This window comes from Nesoenas mayeri, assembly GCF_963082525.1.
Source record: "Nesoenas mayeri genome assembly, chromosome: 14".
Taxonomy (NCBI): domain Eukaryota; kingdom Metazoa; phylum Chordata; class Aves; order Columbiformes; family Columbidae; genus Nesoenas; species Nesoenas mayeri.
The window spans coordinates 12170799-12191362 of NC_137556.1; the positions used below are offsets into that span (position 1 = coordinate 12170799).

The 20564-nt window shown below is 36.6% G+C and overlaps 1 protein-coding gene across 2 annotated transcripts in view; it reads right to left on the reverse strand.

Annotated features, from left to right (window-relative positions):
- Positions 1-2682: 2682 nt before the first annotated feature.
- The window catches only part of GABRB2 (gamma-aminobutyric acid type A receptor subunit beta2), a 145326-nt gene continuing 127444 nt past the window's right edge, over positions 2683-20564 (reverse strand). Inside the window, exons 8-10 of one of the 2 annotated variants that reach the window (XM_080353456.1) lie at positions 19589-19833; positions 6194-6244; positions 2683-3100 (exon numbers count right to left, since the gene is read on the reverse strand). In XM_080353456.1, coding sequence (XP_080209582.1) covers positions 2753-3100; positions 6194-6244; positions 19589-19833 — 644 coding nt within the window. In that variant the 3' untranslated portion in view covers positions 2683-2752. The remainder of the gene's footprint in view (positions 3101-6193; positions 6245-19588; positions 19834-20564) is intronic. The other variant, XM_080353457.1, reaches the window with a different exon arrangement.

Consider the following 20564-nt stretch of genomic DNA (forward strand, 5'->3'; position numbering starts at 1 on the left):
CTCCTCTTTCACCAGTTTTGTACATCACATTAACAGCCAGTAGGACGTAGTAAAAGCAAAAGTGCTCCTTCCACCCAAGATAATTTATCTTTCCTAGAGACACCTGAGCAGAAACAAGACATTTTCTTTCACTCTCTGAATAGCGACATCAGAGAGCATTATGGCTTGTACTGTAACTTCAAATAAGTTCCAGGATTCAGTCTCTGTGGTTTTCATAATAGCTGATGCAGTAAAGCGATGCAGAGAGTCAACATATTCTCTGTAAGATTTTATGTTTGATGTATATCAATCACAAAGAGGCTGTGAGCTCCCTGTATTCACACTGTGCTTCTGTGAAATAAGAAAGGAGTTGGCAGCAATTTGTGGAATGAAAGAAAAGCTTTTATAGAAGAATACAATAAGACTGCTTTTATTTATGATAATTAATACCATTTTTAAAGAACAGACTTTGAAGAGAAATACTGAATTTTGATGTCGTTAGTTTTCTTAGAAATGGGAAAAAATCCAACATTTCATATTCCAAATGCGTCTACAAAGCTTATTGCATTATGCATGAAATGCAGTCAGGAATTAAGTATGTGAGCAAAACGTACATTTTGACTTGAAAAGCTAATCGCATGATGAAAGCCTGTCTCTATATATTGCAGAGTCTGAACCTGGAGGCACTACATGAACGTACACACAACTCTCTTGAGAACAACAGGTTGTGTGTATGTCTGGCAAATCCCATTTCAGGCTCAAAACTATTCTTTCCCTTTTGAAGCAGAAATAAGCATATGATATGCTCAAAACAAAGTCAGAAAATTGGCCTATTAGTTCCCAGAACTGTTTTCCTCCTATCACTGTCGTTCATTGTCAAATGGGGAAAAAAATCCCACAGAAACTTTTAAGGAAACCATTCTTTTAAAACAAGAACAAAAAATTCCAAGAAAATACTTTATGAAAAATAGTCTTAAGCACTATCCTAAAGTATTCTGCCAAAGGAATCCTCAAATGGAGAAAAAGCATCTACCTGAAAAAAATCCTTTCCTATCTGGAAGATACTCCTAGTTCCTTTCAGAAGTTTGTACACAATGAGAGGTAGCATAGATACAACAGATGTGGCTTTTGCTTCATGAAATATTTTGTCTGAAACAATATTGGGGATCTGATCCAGTAAAATCTATCAGGAATTTTTACTTTTTCTACAGTTCTTGCAAAAAAATTAATTACAGAAAAATGTTCCACAATGGACTAAATAGCAATTGCCTATAAAGTTCTATTTTTGTCTATTCTATTTTTCTTATAAGAGTAAAGTTCTATGGAATAAAAAACAAAACAAAAAACAAAACAAAAGAAAAACCAACAGCAACCCAACACAAAACCTTCTATTTCAAAAAGTTTCCTAAAGCAAAACTGAAATTTGCTAGTTTTTCCAGTGGAAATCATCCTAAAGCGGGAAACAATCAGGAGTGTAATTGAACTCTTAAAGCTATGGCTACCAAATTTTTCCGTTTAAAACACTGCATCAAGGAAAACAAAATAAGAAGTTAAAAGGTATTGCCTAATCCAGACTGAGAAAGTACCCTGTCAGTGTTTTTTTTGTCCTGAAGTACATACGCTTGGATCGTTACTGCTGGAGGAGTTATGATACCTTTAATCAAACTGGATGCAAGGTGTTAACCATAACAGAGGCAAGCATAACACTGGAAAGATTGCAAACTTGGAAGAAATCACACGACTCCACATGAGCATTGCAGACTAGGGTATGTACTATAACTGACAACATTCATTTTGCACAGTGTGTATATATATACTTTTACATATATGTAGCTTTTCCTCTCTTTGGCCCCATATTTTCTAATTGCTCTCTAGCTCCCCCTGCCCCAGAAAGGCAGGGCACCAGTGGTTTCCTTCAGACACCTACAGAACGATTATTTGGCCAATTGATTTTGGCACTTTGGACAGATGATTTCCTTTCCCCAACAAAAAAACAGCAGCGTATGTACCCACTCAGAGTCAATGCATTCTTATACCATTGCTACATTCCTCTACTGATCACAGCTACAGTCATTGTGATTATGAGCATATGTTCTCTTTTCTAAAATCCAAACAAAACTAGTGCTTTTTGCTTCAGCTTCTGTGCAAACACCCAACCTTAATATTATAGGTCAAAGGTTTAGTTCTTCCAATAACAGGAAATACCTGAATATGGTTGGGAAACCTCTGACCATTATCATCTTGGAAAGATGATAGGCACTACTTGTTTTCAAGTTTACACATTTAAAAGGTAAAGTGTATATGCTTCATAAGCATGTTAACAAACTTATACACTCTCTTAAGTGTAGATGCATGTCTTGATATGCACTTTCCCTGGGAATGGTATGTACTGCTGTTGAACCTAGAACTTGTTTCTCAAATGCCACTCTATAATTTGTATCACTAAACTCAAATGGCCATTAAAAAAAAAAAAATAGAAAAAAAAATAGTGAGGGACCATGAGACAGAAGTGATTGTCAAAATTCAATTTGCCTTCACACTCAAAATGCACTTATATTTTGAAAAGGGAAAACGTCCATACTGTAACTTAACATATTTACGATTTAGCAGATACAATCAAAACATTATAAAAACAGACCATAGAGTGGGCCAGCAACTAAGGTGTTTTAAAACAACTTTTTGTCCTGAATAAGTTTTTTTCTAAGTTCCACTTTTGGCTGTACAACCGATTTGAAGAGAAATCCAGTTCTTGCTTCCTGTGTGGCTTTGTTTCTTAGTTCACATAGTAAAGCCAATAGACAATATTGAAGAAGGAAAAAACAACAGGGAAGAATATGCGCGACCATCGATCTATGGCATTTACATCAGTCAAGTCAGGAATGGTAATTTTCAGTTGAGATGCACGTCTCCGTAGCCTACTTTTCTTCTGTGCCACGTGTCGCTCCAGGGCGTTGCGACCAAAGCTGTGTCTGGGTAAGCCAGCTTTCCGGTACTGGATGCTTGAAGTGTCATAGGCCAGCATAGTGCTTCTAGGGTCCCCAAGCCCCATCACAGCCTCGGAGGCAGCCATCTCATTTTTAATTTCAAGTGTGCTCAACAAAATATTTTCATGTGGATCCATCTATAAAAAGTAAGAAGGCAGATTTAACAGGAGAGAAAGGAAGCCCAGGCAGTTGCAAACTGAAGCCATGCTGAGGACTAGATCTAACATTACTAATTCATGGGATGTCAGCCTGTCTAAAAGACTTTAAGATAGCTGTGACTAAATTTGTTGTCATTTATCTGTGAACTCAAGGAGCAATAAGACCAGTGTAGTATAATGGAATAAACAGTATTTCCCTAAACCTCATGTTCAGTGAGCAGAAACAATACCTGGCAACGGAGTACATGCTCAGCTCCTTAAAGTGACATTCTGCCACTGGGTAGGATATCTGGGGCAAATATTGAAGTTTTCAGGTCTTCTGGAGGGAAATAAAATTAAAATGGTCTGTTTTGATTTGGTTTTTTGTTCTTTCAAATGAAAGCTTCTGCTCTGACAAAAGCTTCAGGGATGCACAAGGTCTGTCTGCCTCTATGCAATGAGGCCCAGAGCACTGCACAAGAGATGCAAACTTTAATTGCCTACATCCCAAACACAACTGCTGGTTACTTTGAGAAAGGCAATGACATTGTCTAACTACCTGTGCGGAATCTCGATGCCCCAGTGCTAATGAATTTAATAAATACAGTGCATGCTGTGGAGACCTGAATGCTGGAATAGCAGAGATCTGAAATTTGCAGCAAGGAAAAACATATACAGAGTGTAATCACATCAAATGTACATTGAACAGTTGTTTCAATGGGTAGTTTTAGTGACATATCTTTTAAAGGCAGTTCAGTGGAAAAAAATAAAATTAATTCAATGTTGTAAAGAAACCCCTTAGACAATCAAGAGGATTTCAAAGATGAGGAACTAAATTCTACTCTTAGGCAATATGGAGTAGATCTGAAGCACGTCTGGAGAAATTCAAACTGATCCATTTATAGAAAACATATATAAGATTATTTAGGAAGTTTTAGTTCTTCTCAGCCTTGCTTCTACTTATATTTTGAATTGTGTGATTACGGAGTATAATTAAACCAAAATACTTTAAAAACAATAATAGCAATTGGGCTAACTGAGTACAGTAGTGCAGATATACTCCAGGCCAAATAAGAGATGAAACTGTCCCAGAGCTTCTTCAAGAATAACTCAGCCATATTATTCATTTATCATGTACCTAGTACATGCTATGACTTACTGAAAGTGCAAAATGGTGACTTTTAAAAATTTCTAAACAGTAATACAGTGTTAGACTATTCTGTAATATTTAGAAGCCAGCAGTCAATAGCAGATACCTCACTGCACTACCCACTATAGCACTGTATTTGCCATTATTAAAAAAACCCTATGTGATATTTCACGTGGCATGGTGAGAGAAGTGGATTGAAAATACTTGCTTTTTAATAGCATCCACTGCACACTATTATAAACTGGGAAGTCAGATACTCACAAAAACACTTTGAACCTACTGAAACACCGTCATTTGAGTGATTACATCTGTTCAAGTGATGCATAAAAACTGGCATTGCTGAAATGCCATATTCCACTGCCTCTTTTTTTTTTTTAAGCTATGTGAATTTTCACCCCTCTAGTTTCATTATATTTTACTTTTAGATTAAATGTAATGACTCAGTGTGAAGCAGCCAAAATAATCTATTTTTTCTTGCTTTCCATCAAAGCCATATGAAATCTTTGAATTTCCTAGTGTGTTAGGAAAATCAATCTCTTTGAGAAGCACTGGAAAAACGAGAAAGTTGAGCTGGAACTCAAGAAAAATTCCTTTAAGAACTCTGCAGCCTGATATTGAGCGCAGTGAGGAAACACTGTGTTCTGGCTGGGAAGGCCATCCCTCAGTTCTCATCTGCATTAGACAAATCTAAGGCAAAAAGAGTATTCCATTGTAATACACACAAAAGCAAACATATGCAAAAGCTTTCAAATGATGAATCCACTGCAAGCATTTTATCCTTTTGATCTGCAATGATATTAGAAATGTGAGTGCTCTTTGCACACTCATATCCTTTCTATGCAACACAAATGCAAGAAGTTATTTTAGTCTACTGGAGTTAGACGTAGACATGTTTTAGCAACATGATATCACTCCTTCAGTTTATGTCTTGGTTTGATCCTTTGGTAACTTCTGTTCACATTTCAGTACATTTCTTAACACAGCAAACTGCTGCAGGTATCTGGCAAGCGTGGCAGTAGTTAGTAAGACTAGTGAGACTGGGCAGAAAAAACATTTGGCATATTCTAAACTATCTTCTATAGCAAAGTGTCTTCTTCTGCTCATATCACACTGATTTCAGAGCTGGAGTACAGCATCTTTCAATATTCAGATAATTTTTCTGAAGAAATAATGCAGAATACAGTAAAAATTAGTGATGGGCGAACCTTCAAGTGTTAGAATAGCCAGATAAACACCACAAAGTTCAGGTGCTTCTCAAGCACTAATTTGAGTCTCCTGCACCTGGAACAGTGGATTGACTATAACTAGTACTGCATTTTTCATGGTATTTTGAATTCCCAATCTGAAGAGCTCCCAAAACCAACCAACCAACCAACCACAACAACAAAAGGCAAAGAAAAACTCAAAACTAAACAAAAAAAAGAGAAATTAACCTAACTTTTTGAGCTTTGCTCCTTGTCAGATTAGAGGCAGTATTATTTTCACCAAGTAGGTTCGCCCAACTCTAAATAAAACATGCTTTTGTAACTAACTGAAGGCTGAGATAGAAAAATAATTAATTACTTTCACTATAAGCAGAACCACCCATTCAAAAGGATCCCAAAGCGCTTTACGAGCATTAGAAAGAAGAACCACTTCACTTCCCAGTGAAGCACCATCACCTCTGAGGTGAAATGTGGTGACTGACAGTGCAGAACAATACACTATATTTTAGTCGAGGAAATGGAGAATGCTGTAGCCAATTGAAACTATGGGGTGGGTGAGTGGTGGTGGGGAATGTTAGGTAAGCAGAACAGTCACATAAATTGATATTTGACCAGATGCTTGTGGCTGAGATGACCACACTATAAAAAAGTGCCATGGGATCTTTAACGACCATAATTGGTCAGGACCTGAATTTTAACTCTCTGAGGATAAAAGCATTAGAAAACAATGAAAGATACCTTTGTTGAATACATTTCTGGACAATGATATGTGCCAATTATTCTTCTGTCCTGTAAGTTAATAAAATCAAGACCAGTTTCCTTAGAGATAAGGCAGCTATTATCTTTCATTTAAAATTAAAACACTCTAGGGTAATAATAGGAAAACTATTTAAAAGATATAAGGACCTCTAAGCCAACAATCAATTCTGGCTTCAGAGGTGCTATTACTGCCTTGCTCTGCTCCTCAAGGTAACATAGTGTTGTGATGCAAATGTATTTTTTCCAACTGGTCACTTGACCAAGGAAGATATGATGATATGAAAACAATTGTTAAAATTATTCTGGGGGAAAAGTGTAAAAGTGGTTTCAAAAGGAGGTGGAAGATTAAAAAGGTCTCTTGGTGCTGAAGGATTGTTCAACCATAGAACTAGACTCTTCATGGTGAACAGGAGAGTTCAAACTTAATGGAAAAATTCCCAGGGATAAGGAAGGAAGGGAGGATGTGAAGATGAAGAAAAACCAGCAACAGGTACCATGGAAACAAAAAGGTGAAGGCAGAATTGGAGGAGAAATGACCACAACACAGCAACCATGCAAGAGGACGGGGTTTTTATAAATCAGTCTTAAAGGTGGATGGCAAGATACATGATGCAAATGGTATTCAGGTATAGGTCCAGGTCAACTGGAGGAAAAACTGACTCTGGAGCCTTGAAAGAGGCCATGACATGTTTGATGGCCTCAAACAAAGGGAATAGAGAGGAAAGTGTGGAAATGTTACCATTACATATTCTTCCTGCTACCTAGAAACTCCAAAATGATGGCTTTCTTGAGGAATTCCTCTTACACTAATACATTAACAACTGTAAAATACAAGGAAATTACAACTTTCCCACACACGCATATGTACATTAGAGATCCTCCAAGCATGACCAGATCTTTGAAATTACTAACCCCTAGTAAACCAGCATCTTGGTGATTGTGCTCTACTGTTACGTCAAACACAGCTTAACAAGTACGAGGCAAATTTCTGTTGATGAATTGAAAACATCATAATACTGACGCATTTACTTCCTCGTATAGCGTTCATTTTCACCTATAACATTCAATGACAGGCAGGTACTGATGGTTCATTTTATGGCAGAATGGCTCAGAAGCCATAAATAAAATAGACAGTAGGGCTGGAATTTCTGATGGAAAAACCTTGTGAAACAAAACAGTTGTAAGCTCAAAAGAAATATCTTTTTGTTAAGTAGGGCTGCCACTAGCCAAATGAAAAATATGGTGACCTAAACCAAGGAGAGAGAACAGAAACACCCAGTCTATTACTGAGATTAACACCTGAGATTGGGTCTCAGCATCTTTAGGTCCCGTGAACTGACATTATAAAGAACTGAAGACAGAAATAAAGATTTCTTTTGTAATGCAGACCAACGTGGCATGTCTAGACTTATAATTTAATTTTTTAGAGATAAAGACCTTAGTATTATCTATAGCAGTTTCCCACCTCTTACAGCTGAGCTTTGCTTGGAAAACCAGTAATATTCTAATCCTGACTAGTCACAGCAGCTCTGGCAACATTAGGTGAAAGTAAAAAGTGCATATGTAATAGGGATCTTCCACCTCACCAGCAAAGTTTGACTTATTGATTAGGAAGCACTGATCTCTGGAGATTGCACTGACTACACAAGTCAATAAGTGGAAGGTACAGAGTCGTACATAGTCCTGTATAAGCTGCTGCTAGGGTCAGTCTGGAAGAAAAAAGAATTAATGATTTACGAATGGCACCTGCTTAAAGCTATACAGACATATCTGACATGATAAGCAAGTCTGCTGAGACAAAGCTATATGAACTCATAAGGCATAATTGCCTAATATCGCAAAACATCCATATGTGAAACAACGTCCTTAAGAACGTAACAAGCACTGCGTTTCTATTGTCCGTACAAAATTTAATTTATTGCCAGCATCACAGTAATTGTTTATGAAACCACGTTAGCATGCATTGGCTCAGACTGTGTTATACACCTAAAAATTGGGTCAGGCTGTGAAGTATGTGGTTAGAAAACAGTATAATTAGGTTGACTTATAAGTTCAGGTTACGTTGTTTGGTTTCAGATCAGAAAATCCAGAGAAACTCTGCAAATTCAATCAGGATTTTCTTTCAGTACTTGAGCTTTTTAAGCCTAAAAATCAAAGCAAAAAAATGCAACCCCAAGGGACCTAGAAGAATATATAAAAACAAAAAAGAAAGTGAAAGAAAATGCAAGATTTGGACATGGAGCTTTAACATTGTTTAAACTACTTGTAGTTCAATTTCTAGCCATATAGTTTTACCCTCTGATATATGTGATTTCTTGATCATTACCATTAGTAAAATATCAGTAACTTAATATCCTTACTGTAGGATTCTGAAGAAATTATTGAAAACATTATTTCTTTTTTTTACGAAAAAGATTCTCTACTTAAGACACTGTAGAGTAAGTGTTCACACAAAATGAAAGAGGCTAAAGTATCTTGGGCTTGATGACATTTGAATAAAAACCATGAAATATGAAATTGTTCAAACTGCTGCACAGAATTCAATGTTTTAAACCAGAAGCCAACAAGTAAAACAGGCAAAATCAGGACTGCTGTTTGAATTATGACACAGAATAGAAAAAAATAGGAATGGCTTGAACCTTACACCAACATCAAAAATATCACAAAACCATCCCTAGGGTTTTTGGAGTAAAGGGGGATAAATCACCTTAGCCAGCCAAGAAAGAAAAATAGAAATTGCACTCTGAATCTGTACAAAAAATTTTTCCTCCATTTCACTTTTGGCCAAGATAATTAAGTCCAATGCAATTTCCAGTGAAGTGGAAGGAATAATTTATGTCAGTAAGGCCTTGATGTTGTACATGTAATTGCCATTCCAGTGCAGCAGATATAGTTGACTTTAAACAGTAAACAGATATCTGATTCAGGAAATGAACTTGTAACTTTACTTAAGCAGATACATTAATGTAATATTTAATTATTTATTATTTAATAAATATTAAGGTTAGTCATGTTTTCAAGCAATTTCCTGTAAATGGGACTTTTGCTGTCAATCCAAAACCATGCCCAATGCATATACACATAAGGAGGAAACTATTATCTTTTTGTTTGTTTTTGTTGTTTCGTATTGTTTTTTAATCCTGGAAGAACATATCACAGTGGTGGAGCTAAACATTAGTTAAGAGGATTTCTAATTGGGAAGTCTTCAGATCTGAATAAGCTTCATGTTGATAATATTTAAAGGCAGTTGCCCTTCCTCCTAGTAATGTCAGGTACAGATTTCTTTTTTCCTCCAGGAGATTGGAAAGTCATTACTCAGACAAAAATAATTATTTGTAAGTGATTCTACCTTAAAAAGGAAACCCTTCTATGAAAGAAAAAACCTCTTCTATCCTAAAGATAAGCATCAAAAACTTCTCCTGGAGAAAAGCTGAAAAATCTAAAAATTAACCTACCTGAACTTCCTGAATGTATTTATTTTTACAAGGCAAATTTTGTAAATACTAAAAGGTTTACTTTTAAACTGCAAATTATTATATATTGTATATGGCACATGATACAAAACAAAGAAGAAATAAGAGCTGAAGAATCATCTGCCACAACAGCTAGCCCACTTCAAATGATATCTACACGGAATTGGTTTTTGGATCTTCTCCTCCAGCTATATTATTATATACTTTAATAAACAAGAGACCTTCCATGCAACAGTTGAAACTTACATAAAGTCTTTTTCCTACCTAAAATCGCTATTGCTTGAAATCGTAAAACCTCAGAATTCCATCTAGCTAAAATCTTCAATTTCTGAAGACCTTCATTTCCAGTTACCTGCAGGAACCTTTGAATGCTCAAAGAAAACACTCACAGAAAGTGGCTGAAACAAAGCATTACATGAATCATCACATTGATTTAGGACATGTGACCTTCACTGTTGCATCCCTCAGGCCAGCCCAAAAGCATTAAGTTTCTCACAACCATATTATCAGAAATTTGAGTTCATTTTTAGGTCATAGGCAAGGACAAGTAGGCAAGGCTTTTTGTACATAGCTTTAAGATGCATTAAGTTTAGTGAGAAGACTCAACCAGTTTTTTGGGTGGGGAAGAAAACTCCTGGCTTTTGTCTTTCTCCATATGCAGAACTCTGGGAAAGCAGATAGTACCCAAAAGAATTCACTGAGTGAATTTACCAATAAACTTAGGTCTTCACAGCCCAGCACGACTGTTCCATTAAATTTAGCATACATATATGCAATGTACACTCTAACACCCTTTAAAAAAATAATGTATATATAATAAAGCATAGAATTTGAACATATCTAAATGGATCCCCAGTTTATAAGCTACATTAGTAATATTTTGTTACGAGTATGGTTAGATATGTTATTTCTAGGTGGTTTGGACCCTTCTGCTCATTGACCTTGCTCTATCCTTATCTTTATGCAAGAGAAGCAGCCTCCCTGGCACGCTGCAGAGTGACTGCACCATGTCTCTCCTGGGAATCAGAATGCTTCCACTGGTGGACGAGGACGGGGGCGGGAGGGACAGAGAAAGACAACACCATTTTGAGGATAAAAATATTTTTAAAATATTGGGAAAAGGTCTTTAGAATGTGTTCTAACACAGCAATTTTGAAGGTTTTTAATAGTGCTGAAAGTATTAACTTGCTTCAGTCTAGGTAATCCTACAGCCTAAAGAGCAAACAACAACAAAGGTAAAGCATCCTAATGAATAGTTAATGATAGACTAAAGATGAGCAAAAACTATAAAAGAGAGATTTACCAGTTTGGGATAGTAACATTCTGACTATATAAAAACTTCTGATATGAATTTCGGATCACCTAAAATTGATTTCCCCTAGATTAGATATAACATTGTATTGCTATTTGCAAAAAGAAACCAAACAGAGTGCCGTTTCAGACACTACGAATTAAGCACTGTTGACAAACAGTCACCTTCTCCATTATAACAGTATTTTTGCCACTCAGTGCTGCCCTAGTGTGCACAATCCAGTGATCTCAAGATTCTTGAGCACAACTAGGTTACATCCCCTGGTACGTGACATTAGAGTTACAACTCAGTTTTTGGATAGAAATTGGCTGACTCGTGGTCATTCAATCAAACCATGTAAAAGTCTTTAGAGCTGATCTGCTTTGGGAAATCAATTCACTAAATTCACTAGCCAGACACTGCTTATGGACTGCAGCTTATTCTCTTTCACTGTACACCATTTGCCTTTTTTGTGCCTTATTTCTGAACAATCTGAAATAATATAAACTCCATTAATGGATTATTTTTTGCAACCAAAAGTGTATTTAATCAAGGGTCATTGCTGGATAGCAGGTTTGCAGATGCACTTCAGAAGCAAAAGGGATATCGTGCTTTAGACAAACGGAGTGTACATGCACTGTTCTTACATTAATTAAACATGGCATTCAAAGGAGCGTGGCTGCGGAAAGAAAAACTCATGCAGTTGACTTGACCTTTATTCAGATGTCATGTGGAATACCACTACGGATCATGGAAATAAATCACCTTCTGACTGCTTCTGCACTGTGCTGCAGGCTAGAACTGGAATTTCCTCCAATTTCACTCCTATCAAACCTCAGGTTTTAACAAAACATGAAGAGGCTGGCTGAGCACTCTGTGCATTGCTGATTGTTTCATATACAAGTTGTTCCTCAATAATGCATGAATGTAAATTTAGGAGAAAGGCTGAGCTTTTATAATTCATGCCTACTTTTATTACATGTCCTTCAATAAACTTTTGTACCAGGAATACCTTATGACCCTGGATCAAGAATCGGTCCTCGTGCACTTTTACCTGTACTTCAAACAGAAGGAAAACTCATCTTGGAGGGGAATGGGAAAGCATGCATGCTTCTGCTTAAACCTGGCAAGGCAGCATTAGCTCCAGCAGTATAGAGCACTGAGGCTTTGAGTTTAGACTGAAATTTTAAGAGCTTTGTGTTATCTTTGTGTTTTAATATCCTGTTCATTAACTGAGTCTGTGCATGTAGCCATTTAAAAATTCCTCTTTTTTCTAAAAGCTTTTACAGTCTTCTGCTTACTAGTGTTTTATACTAGAAGCACCTGTACCATGTAGGGTATAACGTGCAGTCCTGTGTAATAAATACTGATTCATTTTAGGTACCTTTGCAATAATTTCTCCGCACTAGAGATGCATTTATGTGATTTCTCCAGATAGAAACGGACAAATGTTGCTGTGAACTGAAAAGGCTGGAGGCAAGACAGCAATAAATCAGAGGGAAAATAAAAGCATTAGCCAGGCTTAAGCTAATGAGCATCACTTTGGAGCAAGGTGTTTTATCTCAGACCTGCAGCCCTGCTAATGCATCTTTATACCTTAGTCTGAAAATTGAGGAGAGCAACCTTTCAGCACACTGGAAGCTATCACAGGTCAGCCTGCACACATATCAATGGATTCACATTGGCTCAAGTAAATATACTCTAATTCCACCTCTGTTTCTCAAAGGAAACATCTATGGATATGACAGGAAAAAGAATGCTCAGGCTGTTCCACTTATTCACCAATAAGTGAATAAAAGTTTGGAAGCTGTCATGGGAAATGGCGGGTAGTGAAGCATTACCTGAGCCGACTCGATGCCATTTTGAAGTGTGCTGCTGTAACGGAGGGTGCATTGCTGGCACAATGACAGAGAAAGTCCCCAGTCTTCACGTCTGAACAGCACACATACGTGAGCCAGTGAATCTGAAAGTGGGCACCTGCAGAAGGAGGCTGCTGTGGGAGCCCCATTTCCTTGCTAGACTATAAAATGTCCAGAAACTGTCTGTATTTAGCCTGCCTAATTGCACAGATGAAATAATTAGGTGCAATCACCTGTGAAACAGGTAACTGTGTGATCTTGTTTGTCTTGAAACTCTGGTAATACAGTGCAGCCCTCTCAAAATGAAAGATCTTAAGAGAATTATTCAACTTTGCTGGTTAAATTTGGTCAGACTCTTTTACTTGGTCAAAAAGATGAGACAACTTGAAGGGGAAGAAAGTTACAGTGTTAAGTGCAGCTAAGGGCAGGTTAAGCCTTTATTTGTTCTTTTCTTGCCATCTCATCTCCTTTAGCAACTGTGTGCTAATGTGGATATAACAGTGGGTCAGGAGGGCAATGAATTGCAAAGATACCTATATTTGTTTAAACCTTCTGAGCTTGCCAAGCCCTATGTTTGTTCTTCCAGAGAACATTTCTATAGTGATTAAAATCTATTAATATGCTGTCTAAGCTCATTACCATATTAAAGTTCCATGTTCTCTACTTAGTACCCAAAATTTCTGACACAGAAACATCATTAGTCTGACGATTTCACTTGTTTGTGACTTGGCACTGTGTAACAGCAATGCACTGGAATTTTCAGGTGTGCTGACTGAATACCTTACGTAATACAAAGACTGTTTTTAAAATTATGAATAATTCTTTACTCAGTAAATTCAGTATATTTAAAAAAGAGTATTTGCATTCAGAATAAAATCCTTATCTAAACATGCAGAGGTTAGCAATGTCAGTTCACATTTATGTAAAAAAATGACTGAATAAATCTGTATAAACAGTTCTATGAAGTATTGCATAATATCCTGACATTTCCCCCTCTTTTCCAAAGGAAAATTGCTTTATTAATACCCAGAAAGTATGATTGCAAAATTAGAGGTAAATTTTTATTTATGTGACTCATGTTACCATGTACTTCAGGTACAGAGTTTGTACACTTACAGCATCTCTGCTTTAAGCTAGGCTGGAAATGTCTAGACTTCAATTATTACTGCAACTGTATACATTCTAAAATGACATTCAGTGATGTATTCACGTTACGCAAAACATAATGCCTCTTCTGTGAAGTGACAAATCAAATTACTTTGAAAGAATATAGCAAATAAATTTTAGATAAGAAATGTTAATTTTCAATAATTAACTGCTCTAAACTTAGATGATCTAACTATAACGAAAAAAAAAAAAAAAGAAAATAATTTAAACATGACCTGAATAACATGCTTGCAAGAATTCTAAATATAGAACTAGAAATGGAAGGTAAGATGCACCAAATCATTATATGGTAATGCTGCTATAAGGTTTGATATTTGGGTTGAAAAAATGCAAGCAGCACATCCTGTTTCTAGGCAACACCCTGGTAAGGAAACCATACTGATGTCTAAGAAAAGACTGACAAGGTGCTCAGATGGATCTGCAGCCCTTCTTTTAGCAAGAGCCTTGATGTAGGAACTGATAGCAATACTCACAGCGAGTATCGTCTCTGCTGCCTGACACACTTCCAGCCTCTGTTGCTTTGGAAGAAGATGGCATATACTTTTCCATTATAATCACCCCTTGTCAAATGTACAGCTGGCAAGATGCAAGAAGCACTGGCTTTACAGAGGAAGAAGAGTCAGCTTTTCATTCAGTCCAGTACATTTACCATGGTCTTTACAGTGACAGTTTTGGTTTCCATTAAATTGCAACAAAGCTGTAACGGAGGTTTTCTGATCTATCCAGAAGAACAAATACAGAGATATAATTGATATTGAAAAGCATTTTCACCTTACTTACACCTCTAGAGAAGTCAATTAACATATGTAGTACTCTGGATCAAATAGGTTAGATGAACTGTGGAAAAAACAGCAATAAATCCAAAAGACGTAACACAGACATAAGCAGCAGGTTGACTGGGAACTTAGGAACACAGGAAAATATGATGAAAATACATAGCTTGGGAGATGATCAGACTACAAATCCTGAACAACACAAAGACTAGAAGATGCATCAGACACATCACAGTGATCAGCATCAGTACATCCATCTAAGCCACAGTTCCAAGATGGAAACTCCCAAGGTAAAATTACTGGATTCCATAATGTAAGAGAAAAAATAAGAATTAATCAAAACCATCTTGACTACTGGATTCTGGAAGAAATTTAAGGGGAATAAGTCAGTACTGAGAAAGCACCAAGAAGCTCCTTATTTGAACTGCAATAACAGAAATTAAGTATATTAAAATGGCCGGGTCTCTACATCAGAAATTTTTTGCAGTTGTACCAGGCTACACACAGAGTCATCTTCATAAAGGAGAAAACCTGAAGGGTTATATCACAGTAGCTTGTTTCCCTTTGTCCCTCCCTCCATCCCCTTTTATCCCAAAAGGAAACAGAAACCAAAATTACAATTAGAAGAAAAAAAGCCTCATAGAGGCTTCTAGACCAAATCCTTCCAGAGCATTTTTATATAATTACAGAATTAAAAGATGAAAGTTATGGATTTCAGAAAAGCCTTTGAGACGTTATCTTAGAACTGAAGAGATGAAATGTCCCAGATATATGTACATTTACCCAAAGGAAGACAGTTGAATGATATTGTGAAGCCAGAGCTTAGAATTTAGCCCTATTTTTTTGACATATCTGGTAATCATCTGGCAGAAGGGCAGAGCCTAAAGAAAAGATAGCATGAAATGTGCCTAAAAAGGATCAGAAGGATGCTGAGGACCACCAGCATTACTATTTAAAAGAGAAAAGTCCACAGAACAAAATTGTATGATAATACATATATATCATACACATATATGGTATATATACCATAGTTCATGACACGTATTAGGTCTTCAAGCAGAAATACAACACTCCCAGTCTACCTATCCTTATATATATATACTTGCAGTACTATGCCATTCAGAACAGAAGAGATTAAAAAACTTTAAAGATAATAAAGAAATTTGAAGAAATAACATAAGGTTGTATGCTTGCAAAAAGAGGTGAGGAAATCATAAGTGAAGAACGTACAGAGTAAGAAGAAAGCCAATGATTTATCTGGGAGCAACAATACGACTGTTTATAGACAGAACAATGAGCCTTGACAAAGGCAAAAGATGATGACTTAGACTAAAGGCATAAACTGCTATATGTAGCTTGGAAAGCTTCAAGAGTGGAATGAACATACGCACAGCCATTTTAACCTGACATCACTACAAAGGAAACTGAGCAAGTCCAGTATGATTTGGCAAGTCTGTGATAACATATCTGCTTGTAATCGAGTCTGAATCTGGCTAGAGTTTTTACATACTTAGAATTTCTCCATGATTTTATTACTCAGGTTTCAGAATGCAAGAAGCAAACCAAGATAGAGGCCTAATCCCTTATCTTCTTTCCCCTTATCCCAAACAGAGCCAATGATCTTTGAAAATGAGGGAGTATATGAAGTTACGATCTCCTGTGCTGATTCAGACTAGATATAAGGAAGAATTTTTTTACTATGAGGGTGGTGAAACACTGGCATAGGCTGCCCAGAGAGGTGGTAGATGTCCCATCCATGGAGACATTCAAAGCTAGGCTGGATGGGGTTCTGAGCAAGATGTTCTAGTTGAAGATGTCCCTGCGCATTGCAGGGGGTTGGACTAGATGAGCTTTGAAGGTGTCTTCCAACCCAAACTATTATACGATTCTCAAAAAGTGAAACAAAAGCTAAACAACCACATTCATCTAGCATATGACATGAATGCAATATGTAATTCAATGAAAGGATTTGGCCACAGTTTCTTCTGGAACAGCCCAGGTGAAAATTTGCAGCGAGTCTGATGGTGTCCGCTCAAATGGAAAAAACACAGGACGTTCCCCTCCTGAGTCACCAAATCTCCAAGGGATTACACTGGATTCAGCAGATACCACAGTCATGAAAGAACAGTTTCTGTTGGGCATCCATACTGCTTTCTAGCCTCTCTAGTACCTTCTGAATAACACTGAGCACAAATAGAGAAACTACCAATGTCTGTACCTGCCCTGGAATCTCTCCATACCAGAGAATTCGACAGCATAAAAGGCGCATGTCTTAACTTCTACTTTGACTTTGCAAGTAGTTGGGGTGGAAGGACCTAATCAGCACTTCTCCTCTCACCACCTTTTGTTGCTCAGAAAAGCTGTAAGAGGCTATTACAAAAATTGGTGCTGGAATCTGCAGAAAATTAGTACAGATTTGTGGGTCTGTAACACATAGACAAAGATGCTGCACTACAAGCAGCAGTTCCAATAACCACCTGCCTTTTTTTTTTTTTTACAATGTCTATGCTGAATGCAGTAACAGAGCTGTATAGAAGTTTTCATCCTCATGTGATGAGGCTTATTACTCATGGCATTAATCTTTTGTCATATAGTATCTGAAGTTACAAACATAAATTCATAGTATTCTGTGTAGTGATACAAAAGGAATCTAGTAATATCACAAAAGAATACTCATACTGTATTGGTTTGGTCCTGTTTCTAAAATATTTGGGTTTTCGTGGAAACCTGCATTTGAATCAAATTCAGCAGTTCAGACTCATTTTTGGTTTTTGTACATGAAAAAATTATATAATATTTGGCCCCCTTTCATAGATAAAATATTCAGATCCATTAAATATGAATCTGTTTTCTTGCTGCCGGTCAAACAGCAAGAACAGCTGTCAGCTCCTTTCCCCTTCCCCACAGCAATCTATAGGCAGCAGGACAATGTTCTCTGATCGCTACTCTTTTCTGATCCTCTCCTATTTGATTCTCTATCTATTGCTTAAGGGATTGCAAACCTGATTATCAGATCAGAGCGTATCTGGATAGCAGAGAAGAACTGCTGTAGACTATGAACCACACAGGCCTGGTATATTAAGCAAAAGGCTTGGTATAAAAAAAATATAAGTAAAGTTCTTCTCAGGATACTTTGCGTTAACCCTGTAGGCTGGTGAATTTCTGCAACAGTTGTGGGAATTAATTACTCTGCTTACTGGATTGGATTAGTACACTGGTTAGTGTTTTCAGATTCTAGTTCATGATAAGCAATTTGCCACAAGACTTTGGCTGTTCTGTTGTGTGGCTGAAAGCTCCATTGTATAAGTATATAGAAAATATCATAAGTGAAACAGTATACAAACATATGCCTCAGGTAGAGGTGATACTCTGACACCCATGGACTTTAAATTTCCATTGGTATTAGAGGAAAGACTTCAGGTAAACACAGATCTAGTTTCAAAGTTGCCTACAGGGTTTCTTAGTCAATAGCTTTGATATTTTAAAGAGAAACTGATTTTAAAAAAATAAATTTGACAAATTAAATAAAAGCTTGCAACTTTTTTTATCATTGCTGAAAAAAAAAAATAGAAAAAAAAGATTTTACAGCTTCTCTGTGAACTTTACAATAGTAAAATGTGACCTAGGGTACCATAACTTCAAAATTAACCTCACCGTTATGCATTCTCCTTCATTCATTTTTCTCACAAATTTAAAAAAAAAAAAAAAAAAGTGCGATCTGAGCCATAAAAACATAATCATCACTCTTAAAAGACTATGAGCTACAACCTATATGTCCTTCCATCAACAGACACACTACGGTAGCGTAGAAGTTCTGAACAAACATGAGAAATTCCACCACTAGAGCTGTATGAAACTTATGTTTCTACTTCACAAATAAACATCTTTCCCCCCCACCACACCGATTCAGGTGTGGGGTTTTGTGGGATTTTTTGTTGTTGGTTTGTTTCTTCTAAATTCTGATTTTCATTTTTTTCTCCTTGGAGTATCATGCTGAATTACAAATTAAAATAAAAACAAACAACTTTATTTAACTTTCCAATTTTGCATGTGTGTGAAAGTTTATACATTTCACACTGAGTACATTTTAGCATTCAGCCCAGATTTGTCACTGTGTGAAACTCATCCAAAATAGTCAAAGTGAAAAATGACAAGTGCTTTATGATAAGTGCTCCATTTTCATTAAGCATAATGGATACTTCTTCCAAAAGTGTGTATCTTGGCAAATCTTTTTCTGCCTCAACTCTCCATTCCCAGAGGACCATTTTTAGATTCAAAATTAAGTGCATAGCAAGTTGATGTTTTATTTCTGAGCACTTTCTCATTTAGTCAACAGTATCCTGGGCCATTATATGTTGAAAATATGTGAACTTTTCAAGCTTTAAAAACTTCTGCAGCAAATATTTCTTATCCAGGTCATCTGAAAGATTTATGAAAGTAGGGTAAATTTGGTTTTCTTTTCAACGTTCCATACAGCTCTTACTAGAATATCAGCTATAGCCATCATTTTGGATTTGTTCCTTTGGAAACAGATTAAATATATTTAACTGAACATCCTGACTGAGAAAACATCTCACAGTAAAGCTGAAGTGAGCACATGCTTTAGAAAAACCTCATTCAGTTTTCCAGGCTAGGGGGCAGCATTCATTGTTGAGGTGGCTAAGTACACTGCTCTGCAGAGCTAAAACAAGATCATGATAATCCCACTCCACTCATTTCTATGAGAAATTACATTTTAAAGCTCTGTCTGGCAGAAGTGAACGTCTGCCTTCCTGGACCAATGCTAAAAATAAATCCCCATTTCAATTTACCTTATTGACATCCATTCGCAACTTCTCATTGTTGGCACTGGCAGCTTTTTCTGCCGCTTTCTTTTGACGTTGAGGTCCCCTTCCAAAGAAGATGTAGTTGACCAATGCATACTCCAGCAGAGCCATGAAAACGAAGACAAAACATCCCATAAGGTACATATCAATGGCTTTCACATATGGAATTTTGGGAAGAGTCTCTCGAAGATGGGTGTTAATTGTTGTCATTGTGAGCACAGTTGTGATTCCTGGGGAAAAAAAAAATAAATTGACAAGTCTATTCAGAATTAATTTTAATTTTCTAAAAGAATAGCTCGCAATATTCAAATGCTAGAGCTTAAAAAATTCTAGGTGATTTTCTTTCGTGGTGGAAGAAGAACCCCACCCCCAACCTCTATCCATATTTGTTATCTTTGTCTTTAATTTCTTGTACAGCAAACAAGATTACACCTGTAATAATGTTCCATCAAACAAACAGTAGTTGCATTCTATTAGTATGTTTTCAACCAGCTAAACTGTAACCTTCCCTAATGAGCCTTGGTTATAAATTACCAGCCTAGAGTCACTGTTATGTTGCATTTCTCCAGCATTTTCAGGATGGCTGTAGTCTTGAATTCCTATGGGAAAATGCTACATGGAAATGCATGATAAAACTCAGTAAAGTTAAAATGTCAGATTCTCAATTGTAAGTTTTACGGCAATTTACTTATTTTATCTATATGAAGGCTGTACTGACAGGAATTGGTCTGATTTATACAAAATTTAGCAATAGATACTCATATTTATTTTTGAAACATGCATGGATCCTCCGACAAGAGGCACAGTATAAACAAATACACATGGCATTAGTGATAAAATATGAAAGTACTCTAAAAATTAATTAGGAAAATGGTTTTGCTTTTAGAATGTAAGGTACCAGTAAGAAAAAAAAGCCTTCAATTTAAGAAGTAGTTAGATATACAACCTTAGTAAAACTTTA